At 37.1% G+C, this 26,588-nt stretch overlaps 1 protein-coding gene across 1 annotated transcript; it reads right to left on the reverse strand.

Moving 5' to 3' along the window:
• Positions 1-23,579: 23,579 nt before the first annotated feature.
• On the reverse strand, positions 23,580-25,401 carry LOC107654346 (ras association domain-containing protein 10-like). Its single transcript, XM_016441384.1, has one exon. It carries the CDS (start codon positions 25,202-25,204, stop codon positions 23,792-23,794), a length of 1,413 nt encoding a protein of 470 aa, XP_016296870.1. The 5' UTR covers positions 25,205-25,401; the 3' UTR covers positions 23,580-23,791.
• Positions 25,402-26,588: the final 1,187 nt, after the last annotated feature.

Consider the following 26,588-nt stretch of genomic DNA (forward strand, 5'->3'; position numbering starts at 1 on the left):
ACCATGAGAACAGCCCCGTCACCTATATAATACTATGCAACTGTAAGAATGTCAAGCAAACATACATGGAGAGGTGAAAAAGAATACAGTAGTGAAAGAATACAAATGCATTCATTTAGTATCAATGGCTGCACAAAGTAGAAAGTTGAATCTGAGGTACTCATATAGGCCAAGCAAAAGAAGTTGTGTGTACCTTAAGCATAGATGTGAAATGGGTTGTAAAAACTGCAAAACTTGGTTTGACTATTTTTAATCTGGAAAAGATGCATCTGTCTAAGTAAGTAGTATACATGCATTTATTGAGTTATATTATTGTATAGGATATTTTTATATTATTATTGTAGTGTATATGCATTTTCTTCCAATGCACTTTATAAATTAATATATATTTTTAAAAATCATATTATGCATATAATACGTTTTAGTTTTTAAGTTAAGAACAGTAACTCCACAAGTTATATATATATATATATATATATATATATATATATATATGATATGCATCTCATAATAATGTAAACACACAAATTGTGTGCAAAAATTGGTCACAAAACATATCCACACACTCTCATACTATGTGCACTGTCTAAAGAGTAAGCAAACACATGAATTGCTTTTTACATTTTCCCCAATAAATCTCCTATTAGTATCCTGTAAAACAGGTTTATACCTTAGCCATAACCACAATATCTGTGGGTCTGCTGCATGTTCAAAGATATTAGCAATATCTTACATTTTTGGGAAACTGGCACTAAGTATCAGCAATAAATAATAAAAAGTTACTGCATCTGGGAAAGCCTGTGCATCTTTTTATTACTTAAATGATTTGCGCTTAAAAACACACAGATGAAATGCAATAACAAACACTGTCATGTTATCTTGCGTTCAGAGGCAGATGCCTGATATTTGGAAATGTAATCGTATGAGACAGTTCTGGGAAGTAATTATACCAAATCATTTTGGATGACAGAAGCTCAGACATTCTATAAATTAAATAGAAATCTTTTTTTTTTCTTCAATTAAACAAATATCTGCCTCAATTGTTTATACATGGATGTAAATATTTCATGCACATCTTGGTGTTTCATTTCACCGTTTTTATGCACATAATTTTTATATCACAAAATCTGCATAAAAATAAGTGGACGGTAGTAAAGTTTGCTTACCAAGGTCACATGAGTTTTTCGATGTGCTCCAGGGATTTAATCAGTAAATGTGTTTTCGTAAGAGTTTATTTCCTATAAAAATCTGCCTTGAATGAGTGCTACATTTTTATGCACATTTTACTGTATGTGCATCTTGGCATTTCCATCCATCGTTTTTTTTTTTTTTATCCATTATAGCAAAATGTGCATAAAAATATGTGGATGCTAACTATAAGCCATTGTTACATATCAAAACAAAATCCATCTGTCATTAGTCATTACAAGATGATAACTGCTTGGATGGTAATTAATGTAATATATGTAACCGATTTTCAGAGAAGCCTTGCGTTAACACTGTGAGGAATAAATCTGTTCTCCACCTTGAGTTTTACAAGGTAACACCCATTTAGTGCAAACAAAGGCTGGAACATTAAGAATGTCAACCAACAGCCCCAAACTGATTTTTCTAGTTTCTGATATCAAACTGCAGCTATAAATCACACAAGAGTAAATAAAAGAGAACACTTCAGCCTTGCACAGTTCATCAGTTCACTGAGGTTACGTTGACTTATCTTACAGTGCACCTGCAGACATGTGCAAATCAGTGCTAAGGGTCATGTAAAAAAAGAGCAAAAAAATATTCTTAGTATTTTTGTCCGGTTTTCTAGTACAAATACAAAGATATATTTACTTAAGAAGTAAAATAACTTAAGGCAAAATGATAAAAAATAGCTGTATTTTCTGTATTGCTGTGTTTACTTCAAGTTTTGTTTGAGTTTAAGAGCTGACTTACATGATAACACACACACATATATCACCTGTTTCAATAAAGTATGAAAAATGTAATGCACTGTATGAAAGGAGATCATAACTGTATTATACAACAGGTGGTTGGAGAGATGAGATGGACATACATGTTGCGTATATGTCAAACATCTCTTAGTTTAGCAGACTGCAGACTATGCTGCTGCAGTCTCTAATTCTGACAGGATCATCTGATAGTGTTCCCCTGATCAAAGGCATGTGCTCTTATCACACAGCAGTCAGGCTTCAGCTGAGGGCCGGATACAGTGAGAAGGATCTTTCAGAGAGACAGCAATAGATTGGCTGTAGGGCATGTCTTGCGCTCTCTTTGAAATTCTAGAGAGCAATGTGGTTTTGGTCCAGTGCTCTAAGGCATGACATGCATGACTCCTAAAAAAAAAAAAAAAAAAAAAAAAATGAAACATGCAGATTTTTTTTTTACTGTATCTTATTTTAAAGGGCCCCAAAATCAGCAGTTACATACAGTGTGACAAATCATTAAACAACTGTTACATTTTCTTTGTAAAGCACACACAGCTTTACAGATGAGAAAATAATCAAATGCAGTATCTTGAATGTCTTTTTCTATTCATTTTGAGAAGTTTGGATTAATTTTGGTCAGTCAGTTTGTTTGAACAGTAAGTGAACCAGTTCAAAAATAATTCACTGATTCATTTGATTCACTGCATAAAAATGTTGTTTTTGTGCCACATAGCTTGTTTACTGTTCTAGTCTTGTAGTCCATTGTAGTTTCTTTGTTGATTAGCTCTTTGATTGTTTTCACCTGTGTCTTGTTACCCTGTTTGGACTGTGTGTGTTTAAGCCCATGTGTTTTGTTGGACTTGCTACATGACAGTCAGTAAAATTATTATTATTTGTTTAAAGTAATACTTTTACAATGACATTTTGTTGTTTGTTGATCAGTTTGATGTAAGTGTATTTCATGTTGTCCTGACAAAATGCCAATAAAAAAGATCAAAAGTGACAAAAACCACCTTAGTATGTATAGTTTTGTTGACATTTATATGCTAGTATACTGATTTATTTACACATTTGAAACGAATTTAAAGTCTTCCTCTTCCTGAAAACAGACCAAAAATATTAATGGTTAATGTCTATTCACACCAATGTGAATGTTCTACACACACACACACACACAATCAGTCTGATTTGCACATGCCATTTGTTTCTTCTGACTAATTCTTAAAGGGAGGCTAAATAAAAATGCAAATTAACTCCATGACAGTAGATGGTGCTAACAGATGGTGCTAACGGGAAGTCGTGGCCTAATGGTTAGAGAGTCTGACTCGTAACCCAAAAGTTGCGGGTTCGAGTCTCGTACCGGCAGGGATTGTAGGTGGGGCAGCGCTCTCTCCCACCTCTGCGCTCTCTCCCACCTTCAATACCACGACTGAGGTACCCTTGAGCAAGGCACCGAACCCCCAACTGCTCCCCGGGCGCCGCAGCATAAATGGCTGCCCACTGCTCCGGGTGTGTGTTCACGGTGTGTGTTCACTGCTGTCTGTGTGCTCACTGCTGTCTGTGTGCACTTTGGATGGGATAAATGCAGAGCACTAATTCCGAGTATGGGTCACCATACTTGGCCACATGTCACGTCACTTAGAAAAGCAGAATTGTAGCATTATCTTGGTACACAAATCACCTTTCCAAATTGCCTTTCTGAAACCTGCTTGTATGGAGAAGACAGTTAAAACAGTATTTGCCTGTTTGTAATAAGCAGTTGAGCTTTTTTTTTATTTTCTATGTTTTTTTAATCAAATAACATCAAACACAAGAGTAAAGCGACAAGAAAGCCAGTTCCGGATTGTTTCTCTGCTGTTCACTATTGCTTAGCAAAATGTTCTGTTCGTGAACACCACCAAGTCATAATTTGTGTAACATCAGTGGCTCTGGGCATGTGACCAAAAGCACAAATTCTATTGGTTGGCCTGCTTTATTCACAGTGCAGTGTAAAGAGATTAGAACACCTCTCGTTAAAAAAAAAAAGTTTGCGATTGGGTCTGCGGGAGTTTGGACAGACTTTGACACCACGGCTCCACCTTACGATCACTACCACACAGAAAATAGTGATCGTAAGAAAACTTTCATCGCACTATTTCATGGGGTCTTTAACATTCTGCAGTGGCTCCAGAGCACATCCATGATCAGGGCAGGTTTGCTGGGAGAATTTCTTTATTCAGTCTAGGTTGCTATGATCATTACCTAACCTTGCAGAGTGTGTTCACTGAGCAAACTAACCTGTTAACTAGGCAAGTGAGTGCAGTGTTTCATGAACGTACAGCCCTACGGGTGCTGGCAGTCTGTCACAGCCTTTCAAACATTCAGAAGTCTTTACCTGCGCTTGAGTGCTCTTAGAGAAAACGTCTCATCATTCCAAAATATCTCTGACAGCAGTAAGGTCTGGATATTGACATTGTTAACAAAGGATACAGAAATTTGAAATTTTTGCACACTTTATTTTTCATATCATAAACTATTTTTACAGCACTTTTTAATTTAGGTTGATGTAATTTATAAATACACTACTGTTCACTGCTAATTCTTGCTAACTTTTTATTGTGTTTGCAGACCTTAACAAATGAAAGTCAAGGCCCAGTCTTATCTTTATTCCTGATCCTTTTTGTGTTTATTACAGAGGGCAAGGTCAATTCCAGCACTGGCTAAAGTGTTGGGGAGTAAAAGTGTCAATGTTACTAACTTAACTACATTTTTCAGCAGTGTGACAGTATCTCATCTGTTACAAGATACTTTGCTAAGTATGAGTGCAGCGTGACAAATCGCTAAATGACTCGCATTTTCTTTCATGTCACATTGAGTTGCACACACAGCTTTACTGCTGAGCACGATGAAGCAATGATCAAATGCAATATCTTGAATGCCCTCTTTCTTTCATATATGTATGGTTTTGATAAATCTGATTCATTTTAGTCAGTTGCTGCATTTGGACAGTTTGTTTAAATGAACCAGTTCGAAAACAATTCGACCAGTATCCACCCGCATCTTCCAGTCGCAGGCTATCCGAAGCTGGTTATGCTCCAGTGATGTAGGTATGTTCCCGTGTCCACTGTCCCTGTTTACCAAGCGAGACCTGACCCACTTGCTACTTCCTCCTGTTTGCGTATTTCCTCTACCACCATCTTCCTCCATTCTGGTGCTGTGGCTTTGTTCCACTCTGGACGTCTTGTTGTTAATCCAAGTCCTCCTCTTCACTGATGAGCATGCCCCAAAATAGCTATGTTTCCATCATTTTCCATCATCCTGTTTTAATGCACATTTTAAAGTATCACATCAGAAACGAGTGATGGAAACGCTAAATTTCGAATAAAAATGCCTTAATTCGCAAAAAAGTTTTTATGCTCGCTTGAGGTGGTTTTTGCGAATAATGGAAAATGGAAACGTGAATAAATTCCTCCATGTGCATCAGAAAAGTCACGTGACTTTGCACTATGGGATGGCAAAACTTGACTAACCAGCAGACCGATCTCGTTCCACAGCATCTGAAATGTTGTTATGGTTATTCTGAAATGCCTGAGCAAAGTCTGTTGTCAAAGTATTTCTGTATAATTGCCTCCCATAACTGTCCTACACGACTGCGTTCCCAAACAGCAGGCATCCACCTCCAAAAGCAATGACCACATTTATTTTGTTTCGTCTGCTCGCTCTGCTCAGCGCAAGTAATTTATTACATATGAAAATCATTATATTCAGTGGCTTCTCCTACTTTTCTTAGTAATTTATAGTGCCAGTTTATCAGGAAGTGACGATTTTGTTCTCTTTGACTTGTTGGATGGAAATGCTGCTTGTTCGCCAATGTTTTATGTGATATTCCAATTTTGCGCACAAGTTCAAATTGCAACTTTGGATGGAAACCTGTCTAATGTCTGCATGTTTGATTGCTGTTATCACCTTCTCCACTGCACTGGCTGGTCTCCATTTGCAGCCTGCTACCAAGGCTGGTGCATTGTGACTCAGCACTGCTTTGTGAGTCATCTGAAGTCTCACTTTAGCACACTTAAACTCTTCTGTAAGACTAGTGAAGGGCAGTTTGAGGACATAGAGGCATATGTTGTTAGGACACAGTGGAACTCTGAGCCATTTCTTGATGTAAACTTTGATTCCTCTGTCCAGTTTCTCCACTGTCGAGATGGGACATTATAAACTGTAAGGGGCCACAGCACCCGTGGTAGAAGGCCAAACTGCAGATACCAGGCCTTCAGTCTTCCAGGTAGTTGAGTGTTGTCAATGTCAATGTCAATATCTGCATAGAAATGTCAATATTGATAATAATAGGAAATGTTTATTGAGCACAAAATCAGCATATTAGAATGATTTCTGAAGGGTCATGTGACACAGAAGACTGGAGTATTGATGCTGAAAATCTAGCATTGCCCTCACAGGAATATATTGCTTTGATTGGTAATAATAGACTTCTCTTTCAAAAGCCTTCAAAAAAATCTTACAGATCCCAAAAGCATGGTAGTGTATATCTGCCCCGGTACTACCCATTTCGAATGAGTAGCTTGACTGCAGTTTACCTACTTTAAAATACTGGCATGTAGCTCAGGAAGATACAGTTTCAAAGTGCTGTAGTTTCCCAAACAGTGTCTCTCTGCATGACACAGAACTCAACCCCTGTGGCACAACTGTCACAGAGGAATTTCACACACATCAAACGTCCATGTGTGTGTGTGTGTGTGTGTGTGTGTCCTTGTAAAGTACTGTACAAACTTCATGGCAAATCTACTGTCAGTTTCAGATTACTGTGTATGGTCTGAATGTTCCTGTAAAAAAAAAACATTCATTTTTATGCAAGCACCATATAAATTTAGGGCCATAACTTTCCCTCAGACATTTAGGATACTGGTTGATCAAATCAGGTTTTTAATAACAGATTTCCTTTTTTTCGCCAGTTTTTTCCAGTCCTTTTATACACCAAATGAGGAAGAGAAGGCTAAATTCAGAAGAAAACTTGAAGTTTGATTTCCTGACCTGATAGCACCTAAACCCTAGAAAAAAAAAGAAACTCTAGTAGTTTATCATATTTTATCATATTCATATATACACTTTCACGACTGTTTTTAACACACTTAAGCACAGTTTAACTTTAAAGTACATTTTAAATCTTTCTTTTAATATTCCTTTGTCATGCTTTAAATAAGCTTATACAGTAAGGCACATGCAAAGTACTTGATTAATTTTAGTTGTGTTGTGTTATTCACTATTACATTTAATATATAATAAAGAAGTACTACTGGATCAAAAAGCATACTAAAGTTTAGCTGGCTGAAACTGACATAAATGTAAAATATTTAACATTTTTATTTATTTGCAATTAACATGCAGTTACGTCTTTGAAATCATTGCATTCAGTTTGCACAGTATATTCTTAAAAAAAAATGTTTTTAAATAATAATCGTTTTATCATATTCTCCCTGTCCAAGGAATAAATAAAAATATATAAGCAAATAAATACTTTTCTAATTTCCAAGTTTCTATCCTATGCCAGTATGCCCTTTTTCCAAGGAATTGACAAATCTGTATGGAACCTGTTCATTGTGACTATACAATAATTATAATAATAATAATAATATTTTGAAAATATGGATATATGGGTGAGATGCTGCTGTGTTCTTGGGGGGAATTTTGGTCACTAGCCCAAGAACCTTAAAAATGGCTTTATAAAATTTCCAACATCTTTTTTCCGCAGCTCTGGAATTTTCTTTAATTGTGCCATTTTCTAGAAGTTTTGAGTTGAGCAGCTGGATATAAATCTTCCATATACAGTATGCCCAGTTTAAACTCAACTGAACATCCCCTTTTCTAATAACATTGCACAATTTCTAAACACCATATTAACATGATTTCCCCAACCTCTTCTCAATACCCTCTTAATTTGTTTTTAAACCAGTGTTTAATTTATAGCCAAACCCAGAGCTCAATGACAGTCTGTTGAGTCCACAGCCTTTTCTGAGACACAAGATGCCAGTATTGTCTCTAGGGCACCACATACTTCAGATGCAGAGATTAGACTTCACTTTTCAGTATTAGGCATTGGTCCATGACCTACCTGACACCATCCTTTGTTATAGCATCTCTATTCAGCCTCCCAGTTTGAGTGGGATTAGCGCTAATGAAGGTCTTCTGCCATTAGCCACAGGTCAAAGCAGCAGCCTGTTGTCCTACAGCCTGCAGACTACTTAAAAACAGTATAATGTCTCTTCCTGGTGGCTTAGTCATGTTTAGTTTTCATTATAGGTATAATTAATGAAAAGATACCTTAAAGGATGATGACTTGAAATGAGATTCCTGGGTATATTAAGTAAATATAAATATTCAATGAGCTAATTCAACAACAACAAAAAACTTAAGAATATGGATAGGAATACAACTGTAAAGTTTTTGAAAGGTAAGACTTCACACAAAAAAAATAACTTTACAAAACCTTTAGATTAATGCATTTTCATCAGATTTAATGAATTCATGTTAACTAATATAGTAAACTAATTTTAACAAATTAAACCTTACCTTATAGTGTTACCCAATAAAAATAGTCATAATTTATTAATCCACATTTTACTAAACATTTTCCAACCTTTTTATGACTTTCTTCTTAAAAACACAAACATTTTGAAGAATTCTGAAGCTTTTTTTCTTACGCAGTGACAATGGATTTAAAGACATAAAATGCAAAAATATATATCTGAAAGCTGTAAAACCGTGAATTCATGAATTTATGAACTACATCAACCACTGAATGATTGTTCAAACAATGCTGCCTTATATAGGGCTGATAAAAAAAAATTCTGCATTTTTTTTGGCATAAAGCTGTTTTTATGGCTTTAAAAGACTTTGCTTGTTTTTTTTTTTTTTGCTTGTGAAGCTTGAAATCTTCATTCCTTGTCCATTGTAACTGCAAGGGAAAGAGTGACAACAATTTCTTCTTTTGCATTCCACAAAAGAAAAAAAGCCATACCGTTTTGGACCGAGATTGACTAAATAAATTCTTAGTTTGGGGTGAATCAATTCTTTAAATTAAAATCATTCGTTTAGTTTTAAATCAAGAAAACTGGGTTAAAAGAATTGCTGCATCACTGCATACAAAACAGCAAAAACTGTGGGGAAAAACAGTGAAATGTTATTGTTCCTTCCCTTGCCAGAATAAACCTCTTCATATGCTATCTAGTTTTATATTTATCTTAAGGGCAGCATATCTTGAATCAGGCTGGGTCTGAGCAGGAGGCATGTTCGTTTCCTTCATTACTGCATCAGAACGGCTCTCCATGCCCTCAAGATACAAACACACAGACAATACTGAGGCTGACTCACTGTGTGCTTTGAGCCAATCTGATGAGAAGGCTTTCTTTGGGGGTTTTCTGCAATGTGGGTCCCACATACTCCTAACACATTGCGTCAAGCCTCAGTGTGATTATTTTCATTTCAGAGATGTGATGCACAGACGGTGTGTGTGTGTGTATGGGTGTGTGCTTAACAATTAAGTGACTGTGTAAGAGTCTATTCAATAACAGAGCAGTCGTGAATTATCTACAGGGAAAACAGAGATAGTCTAGACAGATAAAGATGAATTCATACCACAAATCATAACACAAACTTTGTTAGACACAAATAATGTATTATATGATGTATTACTGTACACAAATGTCATAATTTCAATACCGTTTAGCATCACTTTGGAAGTGAACTACTGTTCTATGCTTGCACGTCTGCTCTTGCAGTACACTTTCATGACTGCTTCTTAACACACTTAAGTACACTTTTAAAAGTGCATTTTTGTAAGAATGTTACATTAAAAATTATACATTAAAGTACATATTAAATCTTCAAGTTCTGATATTCTTTTGTCGTGCTTTAAAGTGTACTTATTTTAATGTGTTGACTAACATTAAAGCACACATAAATACTTAATTGTACTTCTAGTGTGATATTCGCTAGTACATTTTAAGTTAATACTTAATTGTACTTAGTCGCTAGTACATTTTAAGTTATTATATTTTATAATATATAATAAAGAAGTCCTGTTTAACTGGGTAAAACAGTGTTGTAATGTTCAGCTAACTGAAATGAATATAAATGTAAACTATAAAACATTTTTATGCATTTGCATTGAACATGCATTTAAGGTTTCGAGAACATTACATTCAGTTAGCACTTGGGAATATTCTTTTTCACATGGGATATACCTGCACTGGGACCATAAATCTGTCCTCTTTTGTATTGCAAGGGACTGTGCACAATATTAGCCTAAAAACACAAAATGTGCACATTTCAAACTTTTGGCATACTATTTACAATGCAGTATGATTTGCACAAATACTAATTTTTACATACAATTTAGGACAACTAATGAAATGCATCCTGACATCATAAAACTTTTTTAAAGCATTTTTAAAATGTAATATTGTCCTCACTGTTTTCTATGGAAGCTTGTTTCCACCACAGGATAAAATTAACAAAACAAAACAAAATATGTATTGATTGATTGATTGATTGATTGATTGATTGATTGATTGATTGATTGATTGATTGAATTTTGCCTTTTTCTCATTTGGGACATCTTTCTGGCATTTCTGAGTTTATATCTCACAAAGTTATAAAGTCAGTTATAACATTTATTATTCATAATAGGAGTTATAAAATCTTAAACTTTATATCTTGCACTTTTGGAAAGAAAAGTCAGAATTGTGAAATAAAAAGTCACAATTAACCTTTTTTAATGCTGTGGCAAAAGGAGAACTTGGATTTCTGAGGAAAAAAAGTCAGAATTGTGACATATTGTATATCGACTATATATAAACTCAAAAATGACAGTTCTATGTTTATGTATTATAATTTATATCTCAAAAGTCAGAATTGTGAGATAAAGAGTCACACTTACATTGCTTATTTTTTATGGTGGAAACAGGCTTCCATAGTTTTGTCTCTCTCCATTTTTTTCTTCCTTGCCAACATTTTAAAAGCATATCCCGTGGAAGCAGAACAATGTGTGAGCACTGATGCTATCTGAGTAACAGAAGGATGCGGCTCTAGGCAGATGAAAGGCAGTATTGTGCATGTTGTCCACAGGTCTGCTGCAGTTAAAAGCAGCTCTCAGAGGCTGAGAAAGTGAGCAGGCACTCGAGGCTGCCAAAGCCACCATGATTCCAGCACTGCAAGCACTGCCTTTCAACACTCAAGTTTATCATGGAGGTAAATAAAAAAATTTTAAAAAGAAGAAAATTCAAAACATCAAGGCCATTTTGTCAAGTGCAGAAATCTATGAGAGCTGTAGACTACCTGTATTATGTTGATAAAACATCTAAGAAAACTGTGTAGGCTGTGTAATAGATCTCGTATATGCATGCATCCTTCTCAAAATACATCAAAACAATCTCATTTCATTGAACTTGTGCTTTGAGCTTTGAGCTTTTTGCATACAAATGCAAACATAGAGGCAGCTTTGTGCATCCCTCCCGTGAGAGCATGTCCAAAAGGCCTTGACAACTCTCTAGGAGAATTCAGCCATCTAAAGCACTGAATAGAGTTTATTGAATGTCCAGCTTGACTCTGTGGACATCTGCTAAAGGATGAGGCGTGGACGACAGACAATGTCTCCCCTTACACATGTCAGACATTAACACTTGACCCTCAATCTGCTACAGATGGATCTGGTTTCACTCACTGTGGTGTTTGTGTGTGCAACGCAACCTGCTGTGAGCGTACAGAGGAATACAGGCCTCAGATAACTACTACCTGCGCAGATTAACTTACCCTCCATTCATCGTGACACCGGATAGCGTTCACACATACAAAGTATGTGGCTGCATGCAGTTTGCATGAACATTCTGCAATTGGTGTTTGAGCAATGCAAGGAGTGCAATATATGTGCCAACATTAATTACATCTTTAAAGTAGTTCTGCTCAAGAAATGGTTTAAAAATTTAAAAAAAAATGTAGCTCTAGTTTAATCAAAGGTCAGCACGTACAACAGATGAATTAAAAGGTTCAAATCATTAAGAATTGTATTTGTTTATCTTTTGAAATGCATTTAATTTAAACAAGGTCCTTCATTCCTTCAGTCTGACCTTTAACGTTTGATTAGTGCATTTAAAGTCAGCATGAAGTAAAAATTCACTCTGTTTGTTTTCCAAATATATGCTATAGATTTTATTGTGAATGTTTCAACCTTGCATATGTTTAATTTCCCTCACAGCCTTAATCTCATTCATGGCAAATTAAATAATGTCAGTTCAGAAATTAATACAGGCTTTCTAAAGAAGCTGTTGAAAAATGGGGCAGAACCAAATATTCTGGATATATCCAAACCTGCAACACTTGAGTAAGCACTGACACTCGTTAGCTTAGCTTAGCCAGTTATAATACAGGGACATAAAGGTCTTATATACATAAAGGTCTTAAAGGTAACACAGCGCAAATATATATATAAATAGATGACCTTGTACAACTTAACACACACGCACAGACACAACATTTTCCCCACCATTATATGTGGACTTCAGAAATAAGACACTGTTTTGTTATTGTTACTGTTCTGATGTGAAGATTCTTTTGTGCTTCTCTACTGCATACAATCAAAAGGAGCTTGTATGTAATGGTAAGGACCAGGATCAAAATCAAAACTGTATTTCATGGATATGAAAATGTTTATGTATTTGGTCGTGGCAACTGCTGCAGCGCAAGTATGGACTTGTTATTGCCAGTAGATACACAGATGTGTTGCTGAATAGACATACATAAATCCCATAGCATATCTAGACAGGTGGTGCTGGGGGAGGTGGAGGGTCTCAGAGGAACTCTGAACAATGAACAAGGCTATTTAAATGTTGAGAAAGCAATATTTAGACTGCAGAGGCCAATCATTTTAATATAGCCTGTTGTCAGAAATCCTGATTCTTTAAAAAAAAAAAAATTATTACTAGAGACACTGACAGTTTTAGTAATATTAAAGCTTCTCTGTGGATAGCTTTTATACTCAGTTAAACCAAGTCAATATAATCAGCATTGGATACACTTTAATTTTGCCTAATATGACTGGAAACTACATTTTGAGAGATTTGAGCATATGGACAACGGTCTTTTGATCCACTTTATTTATTGTGCCTTAGCCTGACTGAATAAGACAATAAGTGATAGCGCACTAGTGAAATACAAGGTCATCATCTGCTGTGAATATGGCATCTGAATTTAACAAACTTTTCCACTTCAAATCCCTATGAACTCCCTGACCTGATTCCATACAAAAAGTTTCTACTTAATCCCAGCTATCATCTCTGCTGATCCAGTATGGCTATATTTATTAGTTTTTATGCCCTGGTTGCCTTTAGAAACATCAGTCAAGAAAAAAATTCCCTCTGTGTGTGGGTGTTGGAAGAGAGATATGACCACTTTAGCTCGCAGGTTTGAAATTGAATCCCATGTTTTTAAAAGGGGAATCCATTTAGCCATCATATTTCTGACTGCTATTTCTCTGAAGCACTGCCAGAATTCCCATTCCTAGTCACTGTTGTATGTCGTATCCACAGAAGTACGCGTCAAGGTGACATACATGGGCATTCCATCCAAACAACCTGGAGGAATTTATAAATGATTTACACAGTTTTATGAAAACACACGACACTCTGTGCTGCTATAAGATGAACTAACTCAGAAACACTTACAGCTCATACAGCAAATGGTTCAAATGAAGTGATATATCAACAAGAACACAGTTAATAGTCATTTTGCATGGCTAAGTACTCTCAGGAAAAGAGATACAGTTCATTAACATGCAGTTCACAAGTTGTCCCAATGGCAACCTGCCATTTTCACACTAATTTGAAAATACCCTTTTGTATAATATTGGAATATTATCTAAAGTGAAAAAACTACTACTACTATTTATTATTATTATTATTATTAAATGGAATGGGAATCATCATACTGTACATACATATATCTGTGATTGCTTATATAATTTGACATTTTACTCAAAACCTATGGGTCTTGTTATTGAGATTTAGTCCTTGTGACAACTTTCCCATGTGGCACGTAACCACAAGCTCTGCTCCTTAAACCAAAAGCAAAAATTATATGTCTCTAGAGATCTAAACATATTACATAAAACCCACAGCTTTACACATGACATGTGCTGTAATCATGCAGAGACAGGTACACATTAAATAAACATGATTCACGGTTTACCACTATTGTACTCAGTGACAGAGATAAGTACTGTTACAATTTCACTCAGGTTTTCCAACACAGGAAACTAACAAGTTAATGAATGATGCATAACATTGCATTTGCAATGGTAAACATTTCGTTTGTGGTCTGATCCCAAAACTGGAACCCAACATGAACATCTGCAGTAGAAAATGCAGAAACAATCTAAGAGCGTTTGTGAGAGTGAAGACCACTAACTTTGTTAGAGACCCATCCCTCAGGAAGTAAACAGATGCCTAATAGGAACTAAGAAGTACTTATGCTAGCGTTTGGTTCAAGGAAGCATGACTGACATGCTTGGTTGTACAGCTTTTGTTCTAAATCAATTCAAGGTGGCTCAATGGCTTTCAGGTGGGGGGTGACCAAATTAGCTGCCTGAGACACATTAGCAGTACACAGCATGCTTGTAAATCTCTTTCAGAATAGGCCATGTTTGAGATGTCATCAAAATATGTGAACGAAGAATCAAGTTAGAAAATGCAGCATCAATTATTAAACTAGTTTTTGTTACATTTTCTGAAATTAATTTTGAATGGTGCTCGTCTGTGCAAAATTCACCACTATGCTGCTAAGTTGGATGGTTGCTAAGATATTTACATAAGGCTATGCAGCTGCTTGGGTGTTCTTGGTATTAGTCAGGGTGTTGCTAGGGTGTTTAAGGGGTGTTTCTTGCTGGTTCAAATCAAACAATGATACAATGGCCCCTGACTATGGCTCAGGTTGTACTTAGAAAAGAATAGCATTCATAGATAGATACTTCCCATCTAACAAAAATATGTTCTAAGACATGTTTTGCTAACATTCCAATTAAATTATGAAAATGTTATTTCTGAATGTTCTCTGAGTATCATCAATTTGGCTGCACAGGTAATCTCAACTCATTTGTTTTTAAGTTGTTATTTTTTTTAATTGAGAATTTTATATAACCTAAGATGGGATTCTAAAAACGACGTTCTGTTAATGTTACTGGACTTGGGAAGATGTTGAGAGAACCTTCACAGAACATTAACAAAAGTTCTGAGAATGTTCCCATGATTATGCACACGATATGATCTATCAACATGTCCAGAGTAGGATTGGTATGACAAGTGACACGCCAAAGTTTAATACTAAGTGTAAGGAGTGTTGCGGGATGAGAAATTACAGTGGGTGTGGTGTCAGACCTGGGAGAGGCTTTTAAACATATTAAACATAAAACAAGCATAAATTGTCCAAAAAAGTGATCATGGGGATGAAAGTGTACAAAAGAACAGGGTATCTGATGTCCTTGCCATTACAGGAAATAGTGAAGACAAGGAGTGTCAAAGGGATTCAGGCCAAGTAAAAGGGGCAAAGTCCTGGCAGCCGCACAAGCTTCAGTCCGGGGTTCATGGGGTGGTGTCTTCTTTGTAGTTGTGCTTCTCTGGGACTGTCAATTCCAGCCCAAAGGTGGCAATGCATGCTGCACAGGACCATAGGTCCGGCAACTTGTGGATTGCCTCCTCCTGGATCTACGAGGACATCAGCATTCATGAACGGGGGAAAGAGGCACATTCTGCATTTACCAGCAGGGGTGAGAAGTTCTAACTCCCGCACCGGGCCAGAACAGGGACAGAGAAACACGATTTTAGTTGACAGCCTCAACAAAACCTCAGGATAACTGATAATATAAGAAACATCACCTTCCCCTATTGTGGTCGGGAGGCCGTTTCCATTGATTATCCATCCAAGTTCAGGTTTTTACAAATATCCATCTGTAAACATCCTACGAACATTCACGAAATTAGCTGGTGCCTAACTGCACTGTCTAAGCTCGGCCTTTGCCCACATTCTCCACCACTGTGGTGGGCTGAGCAATGACAGACACAGTGGGTGTGGCATCAGGTCTCAGAGAGGTTTTTTATTAAACATAAAAAACCCAATATGAAATTGCAAACGTTTGGGAGTAGCCTAATCATTCAGTCCTGTCAATCACCATTACGAGGCTATATAAGCAGCAGTCATTGCGTTGTCCAAGCAACAATTCTTCTGGCAACCCTCCACCTCCCCATCTCCTCCTCTATTTCTGTTATTCTCCCTCTATGTAGTACTGCAATGTGGGTGCTGAACTCAGAGCTCAAGCCGAGCCTTGGGTTCAAGCTTCCATTGAGGACAGCAAGCCAAGTTCATTTGCCATTAACCATCAAGACTGGATGGGCAGGCGAACTCGTGAAATGTCCAAATAAGGGCAATAAACTGTTCATGGCAATAAAAGTGTCCAAATAACCATGGTATCTCTGGTGTCCTAGATGTGACAGGAAATCATGAAGGCAGGGAGACACAAGGCACATGCTCCCCTCTTCAGACCAGGGTGCGAGGGATGGCGGCTTCTTTGTAGCAGCTCTTCCTCCCTGGAACTGCTGTGTTTGAGAGGCACCCTGATGGTGATGACGTGCTTCCTGCACTGGGCTACAGGTCCGGTGACTTAGCAGCATGGGGCAATCCTTCCCTGCTCCCCGCTTGGACCTACGAAGACACCACCATGCATGCAAGGGGGAAAGAGACCAGTTTCTCAAGGAGAGGCATGCTCAGCATTTAACAGCGACTATGACAAGGTTTTATTCACTTCAGGTGTGCCACACCCCTCCTCTCTCACACATGCTCCCATTGGGAACCTGGCGAAGAGGGCGATCTAAGGGACGGGGTGGCCCTGATAATATGGGTAGGTGTCACAGGTGTTTAGGGCTGAATCATTAATTGCATTTGTGATAATATCGCAATATGAAAAAAATTCGATTTTTCAACCGCAGAGGCTGCAATTACACTGTCACGTGACATGCGAGAGTAAAGAGGTGTGTTCGACTTGAAGATCGATCGGTGTATGACATCAAAGTACAGCGAGAGAAAGCATAAGGAGATGTCTGCTCTCTTATAGCTCTCGCAGTACTTTGATGACACGCACCGATCGGTCTAAGCAGCGCTTCTTCAAGTCGAACACATCTAAGCAGTCTTCAGAGGAAGCATCAAGTTGGCACGCTACAGTGTTGCCAAGTCCACGGTTTGCCTCCAAAAACATGATATTTAGCCCCTGGAGTGCGAATCTTAGCAGGGGAGCCCCTCCAAAAAATGTGTATTTCGCGATTTTTACCGGTGGACCCCCCTCAAAATGCGATTGGGCTAGTTTTGAGTAGCAATTGGGTGGGTTTTATTGTGAAAACCTGGCAACCCTGGCATGCTACACAGTGTAACGGTGCATTTCATTACTGAAGACTTTGACCTTGAGATAATATATATAAAGCTTTAAAAAAATTGCATATTAAATCGCAATCGCAATATTGGTAAAAAAAAATCGCAATTAGATTATTTTCCAAAATCGTTCAGCCCTACAGGAGTTGTTCTGTCCCTAAGTACAGAATGAGCAATATAGCAACAGTGACGCTTGCCTTAGCAAACACCACTAATGAGGGTGCTGTGGGCTAGAGTAAAATTTTATGAGATGATAAAGCACAGCCACATAAATTAATCTCAAGGAGATGAGTGTTGATAAATAAGAAATTTCTCATTTCACTTCTGCTTCATAATGAGGTTCTTATTTCTTGACAAGACAGAACTTGTCATTTAGCTCAGCATCAGTGGAGATACTGCATACTGCACAATGGGAGTGGAATCTAATTTGCAAACAGTCTTATCTCTGCCTCATTGAGCAGGAAAATAAAGGTCTGGCGGTTTCATTTGAGCAGCATACCATCTGTATCTCAACATTCATAATCATCCATTATGATTTGTTTATCTAATGTGCATAGAGATCCCACTGAGTGGAACCAGGTATGCAGCAGGCTCACATTTAGTGTGTTTGTAACCCACCCCCATGTGTGTGGGTTTGTAACCCACCCTGTGTAGTGACCACAGCTGGCTCCCACTCTCCTCTTCCGCTCCACTTCCTCCACTTCATCCATACAATACGGCCCACCTCAAATACCCTCCCCACACACACACACACACTCCGACTACAGCTGCCCTGCAGAGAGAAGGCCACAAGGCACAATGAATGACAGCTTGACCTGCCGTCTCCTCTACATGCTTCCCTTGAAGCACCTTTACAGCCTGACCCATGAAATTTCATTTGAATGCTGCTCTCCCCCTCGCTGCTCGCCATTAATAACAATCCAAATGGAGGAATGCCGGGTAACTGAGCGAGAGTGTTTGCATATGCCAATTTTACAAATAACAATGTAAAAGATTAAATTCAGTACTGCCTGCATATCAATGTTTCCCGAACTGCTATTCACCACCACTGCTGTAGTGACATGAATGTTTGAATGTTTTTCAGTTGTGAGGATTGAATGTGATGAGCTCAAAAAGAGCTGAAGTCTAAATTAAAAGTGATGATAAAGAAAGAAATTATCTTTGCTGGCACAGACAGCATGACCACTATGTCTGATTTGCAAACTAATGACTCTTTACGAGTCTTTATGTTCTTTAAATGAAACTCATGAGTCAACAAATCCTTCACTGAATGAATCATTGAATCTGTCTGGCTGGTTGCTGAATTAACACCTGACTCATTTGAACGTGAACTGAAAGTTCTGTCATTTCAGTTATGTCTGCCTCAGAATAAATTAAGATGTGTTTTGACTGGTTGTTCATATAAGAATGTGCAGTTGTAAGAAACACAATGTTTTCTTTTTTTTTAAGTTTTGAGATTAATCAATGTAAAATGAAATTAAAAGAAAATATAAACACAAAAATGAATCACTAAAATATTAAAATGTTACCAAAATTATCAATTTAGGGGGAAGTCTTCAGTAAGTTAAAATGTATGGCTCAGATCATTTTTTCTTGGAAGAATTTCATGAGAAATATTTATGTTTATATTGACATGCCTTTTGTAAAAGTTGAGACAAGTAAGATTACTAGGCTGTTTTTCTCTGGAAAATTTAAGAAATACGTCATTTTAGTACAAATCTTCAGTTTGATCCCATAGCATATGAGCACTTTTGTGATTTTTCTTTCCTACAGGTATTTAGCACTCCGAGGGTGTAAATGTGCAAATGATGATGTTCAGGCTCACACACTTACACCACCAAAAAGGTTACATTCCTTTCCACTTCATTGCACTCAGACTCACAGAACCTGTGTGGGCATCTTTAAATCTGGCACCCCTTACTTAAGATGTGTAAATACTCTAGAGTCCTCTGAAAGCAAGAGTACTAAAAGGTGAAAAGAGCACAAGCATTTACGCATTTCCAAAAAAGAAGAAAAAAATTATTTAACACCTAATATTCATTAAATTATTTGTAAAGTGGAACAGTACAACAATGTAACAACAAATGGACACAAACTTTTCAAAAAACTATTTCTTATATGAAGATGTATTTCATATAATCTGACTGAATATGAATTTTGTGGGGAAAAACTAAGCTGTCACTAGGTCACCATTAGGTATTATAGGCACAGATATGTACCTTTAAAATACTAAAAGGCACCATTTAGAGGTAAATAAGGTACAACAATGTACCTTTTGAAAAAAATACTGTCCAAATGACAGCTTTTGTGCATAGTGTTTGTAACTTTTTTTTCTGAGAGTGCATGTAAGTATTGCTCAATATGTCAAACTTGACAGATTGACAGATATTTAGCTGGCACAAACACTATATGCAATTATGTCAACTGCAATCAAGTAATTACAGTGTATTGTGAAGTTAGAACGTACTGTATACATGGGAAACTGAACATTGACCATTTACACCATTGTCCAGGCAAAAAGAGATACAGTATTTCGAGAATTACCTAAGCTGTTGTCCATAGAATAGAAGCCAAAACTGTCTGGTTACCAGCATTCTTCAAAAAACTTTAGTATTCTGCAGAAGAAAGAAAGTCATACAAGTATGGAAATACATGAGGTGAACTATCCCTACAAATTTAATTTAAACCATTACTGTCTCTCATATAACACTATATTAATATTTATTTATTTAGTCATTTAGCAGACGCTTTTATCCAAAGCGACTTACAAATGAGGACAACAGAAGCAATCACTTGTAGTATTAAAACAACTAAAAACAGATACAAAACTAAAAGCTAAAACGTTATAAATACTACTTATACTCATGGAGTCGCACGGTAGAGTCGATGGTCTTTACACTCTTCGGTCTTCACACGAGGAGGCCGTCACGCGACGGCTGCCGTGGTAAACTAAGCTTTTTTATACCCGTCTAACAAAATACTAAATTAATTCAGCTGGACACACTTTCCTTATTTTTTCACAACAAATGGCCAAGCAAGCGCAGACACTGACAAGATAACGCGATACAGAACGAGACCAAACGCGATATCAGCACGTCTCCACACAGTAAACAAAACAAGCGTTTCCTAGCAACGACAACTGCACTAAACACTAATGAGACAAGTAAATACACTTACTAAATAATATTCACATAATAGCCACAAAATCTTGTTTGTAAATACTTCCGCAGCAGTTACACCGACAATTACCTTTGAAAAACAGCTGAGGTGAACATTTTCTTCGGTTATGTCACCAAGCAGATTTACTACAACCTAATCGTATTGCGTAAAGGTAAAGCACAAAGGCCTCCAGCATCACAGAGTGAATGAATGTGCCCTCAGGCTTATGTTTCAGGAAGAAAACCACTGGCACTTGAAGCTGGTTGAACGGTGTGTGCTCAAGTGTATGTTGGCGCACAGGTGTTTGTACACAACTCATGACACGACTCTACCCTCACGCACCACGGGACGGATCAACAATATGTCCTCTTTTCAGAGTTTCGCAATTTGCCTCAACAAATACAAAGGTATCTAGCCAGATGAGACCTCTGTGCTTGATGGTCTATCTTTAACTGCACTCCTCCCTGCTGCAGTTTAACAGCACTTGACTTTAGAACGCTTACACTGTACTGCCAATGATTCCCTCACAGACATTAATGAGGAATTAACAGCCTGTTCCATCTTCTGTTTGGGCCATACATGCTACAAATACCTGTACTGATTGAGTTTGATTGGTTGTGATGGATGGATACATCTAATTCAACTTTTATGAGTATTTTTGTGAAACCCTTTTTGGAAACCCTGGTGAAAAAAAAAGTACACTGTAGCATGCTTTTAAAAAGAGGACATATGGAAATAATATACTTTAAAAGATTATGCATAAGTGCAAAATGGATGTAGTTTTTAGACACTTGCATGCATGTTCTTTACAATTAAATGAAAATGTATTATAGTTTGAATTTATAGTAAATGCAGTTTTTTCATCTTTATATATAATTTCTGTTGTTGTTGACATTATTGGTTTAAAATGTGCTTTAAAGTAATTTATTTGACTCTGACCCTGCCAAAACTGAACCTGGGGTCTGAACCTGGGGTCTTGCCTGTTTCTGGGGTCTTTTGTGTCCTGGTACGCCTGAGATGTGAGCACGTGAGAGGAGGTTGTCTGGGTGCGTTATGTAAATGTCCTGCTTTCACAATGGCTGGCGCTCTGTGAAAACCTGTGTAAAATATGTAGCTCGCCTCCCCAATTGTGCTCTGCCTGCTTTTCCTCTGGGACGGAGGATTGCGTAATGCTTTATGCCACAAGCAACTCGCCTCCCCAGTTCACACAACCCTCACAATTATTTAACAACGCACGTTTCCTTTCTTTACCTTGCAGTCTGAACAATATTTAGAGCTTTGTAATTATACAAGCAGTCAAACATCTGTGTTCTGCAACAGTCCTCTATTAAGCATCAGGAAAAAAGAGTTACATTTACATGATGTGTCAGGTGCAGATGTAATTGTTTTATAACACCTAATACTCCTATTAAAATCCACCCTAAGCTCATGAACACAGATCTGACATTTTTCACTGAACACAGACAAATAATGTGCATTATTTTCACTCTACAACACTGCTGGAAAAGTTGTGATTTATCGCGGAATGTTGCCTCATACACTTTTGTGTTGTGTGAATTTATGTTGTTAACACTCTGGTGAATCTCACAAAATAATAATAATAACAAAAAGTAGGACCATTATTATTATTATTATTATTATTATGACAGTTAAGCCCATTTCTCTCAGCATTAGAGTAAAAACAATTATTATAAAAATGTTTATTATGATTATTTAAATCAGCATATAATAAAAAAAAACTCCATTAAAACAGCATTATACTATATATTGTATTATAGTTTTGTTCATTAATTTTTTGTTGTTTTGTGAGATGATGATGATGTGTTTCAAAATCAATAAATGAAGCATTCTTCAGTATTTCAGTTTATAAGACAACATTGTGTTATGATAGATTCTCATATTACACATATTTTACATGGTCGCCATGATTTTGCCAAGTAAGTCATGTTCCTGGATCAACATCTTTTGATGATCCTGGATCAACATTAATGTCCAAAAATATAGACTTAACCCAATCCCTACCCCTAAACCTAACCTTACCCATAATTTATTCCTAAACGAAATGATAGCTCATTAATAAGAGTGTAGAAGCACCTAATCCTGATTGTAAGCCTAAAACAGATATTTCCTGAAAAGTTATCTCTATTCTGATTGGTTGATTGTAAAGGGGAAGTTGTGGCCTAATGGTTAGAGAGTCGGACTCGTGACCCAAAGGTTGCAAGTTCAAATCTCAGGTCCGGCAGGGATTGTAGGTGGGGGGGAGTGAATGTACTCTCTTCCACCTTCAATACCACTTGAGCAAGGCACCGAACCCCCAACTGCTGCCCACTGCTCTGGGTGTTCTGTGTGTGTGTGTGTGTGTGTGTGTGAGAAATCACAGAATTCAGCTTTAAATAGCTAATTGTAATGCATAAACCATACTGTAATGTAAAACTGATATGCAAAGCACAGCCTTCATAATGTTGGAAATGATGCCTCATGCAGAAAAATCCAACCACCTAGATTTCAATCCTGAATGTTTTTCTCAAAATAACAGTGCTATGATCACAAATACATGTATGAAGTTAACACTGATTATTGGAAGCTTATTTCCGCCACGGAACAAAAATGTAAAAAAGATGACTGTGACTTCTTATCTCACAATTCTTACTTTTTTCTCACAATTGCAAGTTTACATCTTTGCAATTTTGACTTTGTCTTTTTTCTTTTTCAGAGTTCACATCAAGAACTTCTGACTTTTTTCTGATTTTTCATAAATAATTTTGAATTCACATCTCACAAATCAGACTTTTCATCATTTTTCATCTCACAATTAATGACATTTTCTCTCAATTCTGAGCATACACCAAGAAATTTTGACTTGACTCTTATAAGAATTCTTAGAACTTCTTCGATTTTTTGTTTTCAATTTCTATACTTTGCGATTTTTATTCTTTTTATTCAATGGCAGAAAAAAAGCTACCATATATTCTTATAGACATCAACATGAAAAAAAAAACTAAAGACTAAGAATGCTTGGTAAGTGCATAGTTATGTTCTTAATGTGATTTGATAATGTAATTTCATTTTGATTTGCAGGAAAGTTCCTTTTTTTATCTTTCCAAGCACTCCTCTTTGCCTCCGCTTTATGCTTGTTTACTGTATGCAAATGTAAAATGTGTTAAATTAAGACATACATTGTTCATTTGAACTATCCAGCAAGGGATAACATGAAAGTAGGTTGTTGTTGTTGTTGTTGTTTTTTACACTATAGATTCGCAGATGGGGGTGATATCTGAGTCTTGACTATGCATTGAGCTGAGTCCTGTATCTGAGTCGTCATCATTCACTTCACATGTTTTTGAAAGCCCTCTCGCCTGCTCCACCCACACACTGTCCCCCTGGCCCCAGGAATCTGAATGACTCCCTATTGTGTTTTCCTCTTTCAGCTCAGCTTCGGCCTCACTGTCTGTTTCTATTGTGTTTTCCTCTTTCAGCTCAGCTTCGGCCTCACTGTCCTCCTCAAAATCCAAAGAGTTGACTTTCTCCATTAAATCCCTCAGTTCTTTTTCTTTCGCCCCCCATATCTCCTGAGTCAAGTCCAAATCATTCCGTATGGCCTCCAAATCAGTGTTCAGCCGCAGACCGATGTACAAACTGGTGTCAAGTTGGGTTCTGATCCTCTCTTCTTCCAGAAGCAACTCGTTGTCAGACGACATATCCACCGCTGAAGGTCCAACATCTTTTTCTTGAGTTGTGACTCTGAGAGACGTCTCGCCAGAAGTGGTTTCAGAGTCTTTATTGGCAAGTTCCTCGTGTCTTCTTTTCATCCACCTCTGGTTGAGTTCCTCTTGAAGCTCAGTTGTAATGCTCTCCATGAGGGCCTCGTGGTTCGCCAGCTCTTCCTGCAGTTTGATGACCTCCTCGCATCTCTGCGCATATTCCTCAAATTGGGCGAGAGCTGTTTCTGGGCTGGGTTGGTCCCCCTCAGCAACTTTATCTGGGTTGGCGTCCACTAAATACGTATCCTGGACGTAGTTGATCCCGTGCATCTTCATTCTATCAAAATGAACTTTGGCCTCATACCTTTCAATTTCTCTGTCGAGCTCTTTTATCCTCTGAATCTGCTGGCGGAGGGTGTGATCTTGAGAAACGACCAGGTGCACAAGGGTCTCCATCTTCTCCATAGATGAGGCATCTTTAGACGCAGCTTGCGCCCGTTTCTTATTGATTTTATCCAACTTTCTGAACGCTTTCCTGACTATCCGTCTCTGTTTCTCTTGTGACAGAGCCATGGTCACTCTGGCGGTCCCCTTGTAGACACACGGGCTCTCTTTGCTGAGAACGACGCGCGCCTCTGCGCTCCGCGGCCCGTTGCTGGGTAAAGACGCCTCGTTTTTCACCAACACAAACCGGACGTTTTCTTGTTCCTCTCCCCACGCGCTCCACAGTCGCAGTATCTTGGTTTTGTTCGGTAAAATCCGCTCAAATCCTCTCCATTTCTCCACGATGCAGTAGGACTGAGGAGAGCCTGAGAGCGAGACGCGCTGCTCCAGGTTCTGCTCCTCCAGTAAAACCCGGATCACATCCGCGCAGGTCGTGCGCTTCGACAAACCTGACACGAGCTTCTCTTCGCGACAAACCCACACTGAAATGTTATTCTCCTCTGCCTCCATCTCTCAGACTGATCCCAGCAAGTCTGTGAAAGTTTCCTGGTGCAGGGAATTATTCAGGTGACAAATATGACAAAAAGAGAAATAGTCTAAATGTTATGGGTTAATCCTCAGTAATAAAGATAAATCAGATTCGGCCCGTATGAGAATTGAAGAGTTCGTCATAGTCCAGCGTTGGCAGGTTTGGTGTGTGTGCCTCAGTCTCTGTGAGTGAGTGAAGGAGCGCAGACGGGACAGCACTGCTGCTGCTGCGAGTACACTACACTGATCACGTGACCTACAACGCTGCCACACTCTATAGATCACAACTTATATGATACCTGTTGTGTGCACTTCTATTTAGAAATAATTTTATTTTGAAATAAAATCAATTTCAAGTGTTTAGTATAAACAAAAAAAAGTTCTAATGTTGTTTTGTTTGTCTGCTAAATAAACAAATAAACAAAAATAAAAAGATTTTGATAATAAAATACATTTCTATTTAAAATATTTAATAATGATAATCATCATCATCATCCATCCATCCATCCATGAAAACAAGAACAAGGACCCGATAAGTTGTTTTGGTTGTCTACACAAAAAATGACAATGATAATTAAAGTCACTGAATTCATGACACAGAAAATCATCTCAGATAATCATATTAATTTATTACATACATAATATTGTCTTTTATGGGTTTAATTTAGTGCTGTAAAACGATTAATCGCGATTAATCGCGTCCAAAATAAAAGTTTTTGTTTACATAATATATGTAGCCTATGTGTGCTGTGTATATTTATTAGGTATATATAAATACACACACATGCGACACACATACAGTATATATTTTGAAAATATAATACATGTATTTACATGTTAATATTTATATTCATGTCATTTATATTATATATATATTTAATATATAAATATAACATATTTTTCTTAAATAAATACATGCATGTGTATGTGTTTATATATACATAATAAATATACACAGTACACACACATATATTGTGTAAACAAAAACTTTTATTTTGGATCGCGATTAATCATTTGACAGTACTAATATATATATATATTCAAGACAAGGTTACGACTTTGATATTGGGTTAATATAAATTGAGAAACAGCACTAGTTTAATTTCAATTGTATTTCTTTATTTATTATCTTTTTTTTTTTTTAATAAAGGAACAAACAAATGCCATGATAAGCTTTTTACACAAACTTTCTTATGACATGTTTTTATTTGTTTGTTTGTTTGTTTATTTACAATGCTTCAAAAAATATACAAATAAACAAGGTATACAGTTAAATCACTAATGACAAATCCTCTCCCTCTGGTTGAGCACATATATAAAATAGATTACTTTTTTTTTTTTTTTTTTTTTTTAAAAAAAAAAATAA

Source organism: Sinocyclocheilus anshuiensis, unplaced genomic scaffold (genome assembly GCF_001515605.1).
Source record: "Sinocyclocheilus anshuiensis isolate Anshui unplaced genomic scaffold, SAMN03320099.WGS_v1.1 scaffold747, whole genome shotgun sequence".
Classification (NCBI taxonomy): domain Eukaryota; kingdom Metazoa; phylum Chordata; class Actinopteri; order Cypriniformes; family Cyprinidae; genus Sinocyclocheilus; species Sinocyclocheilus anshuiensis.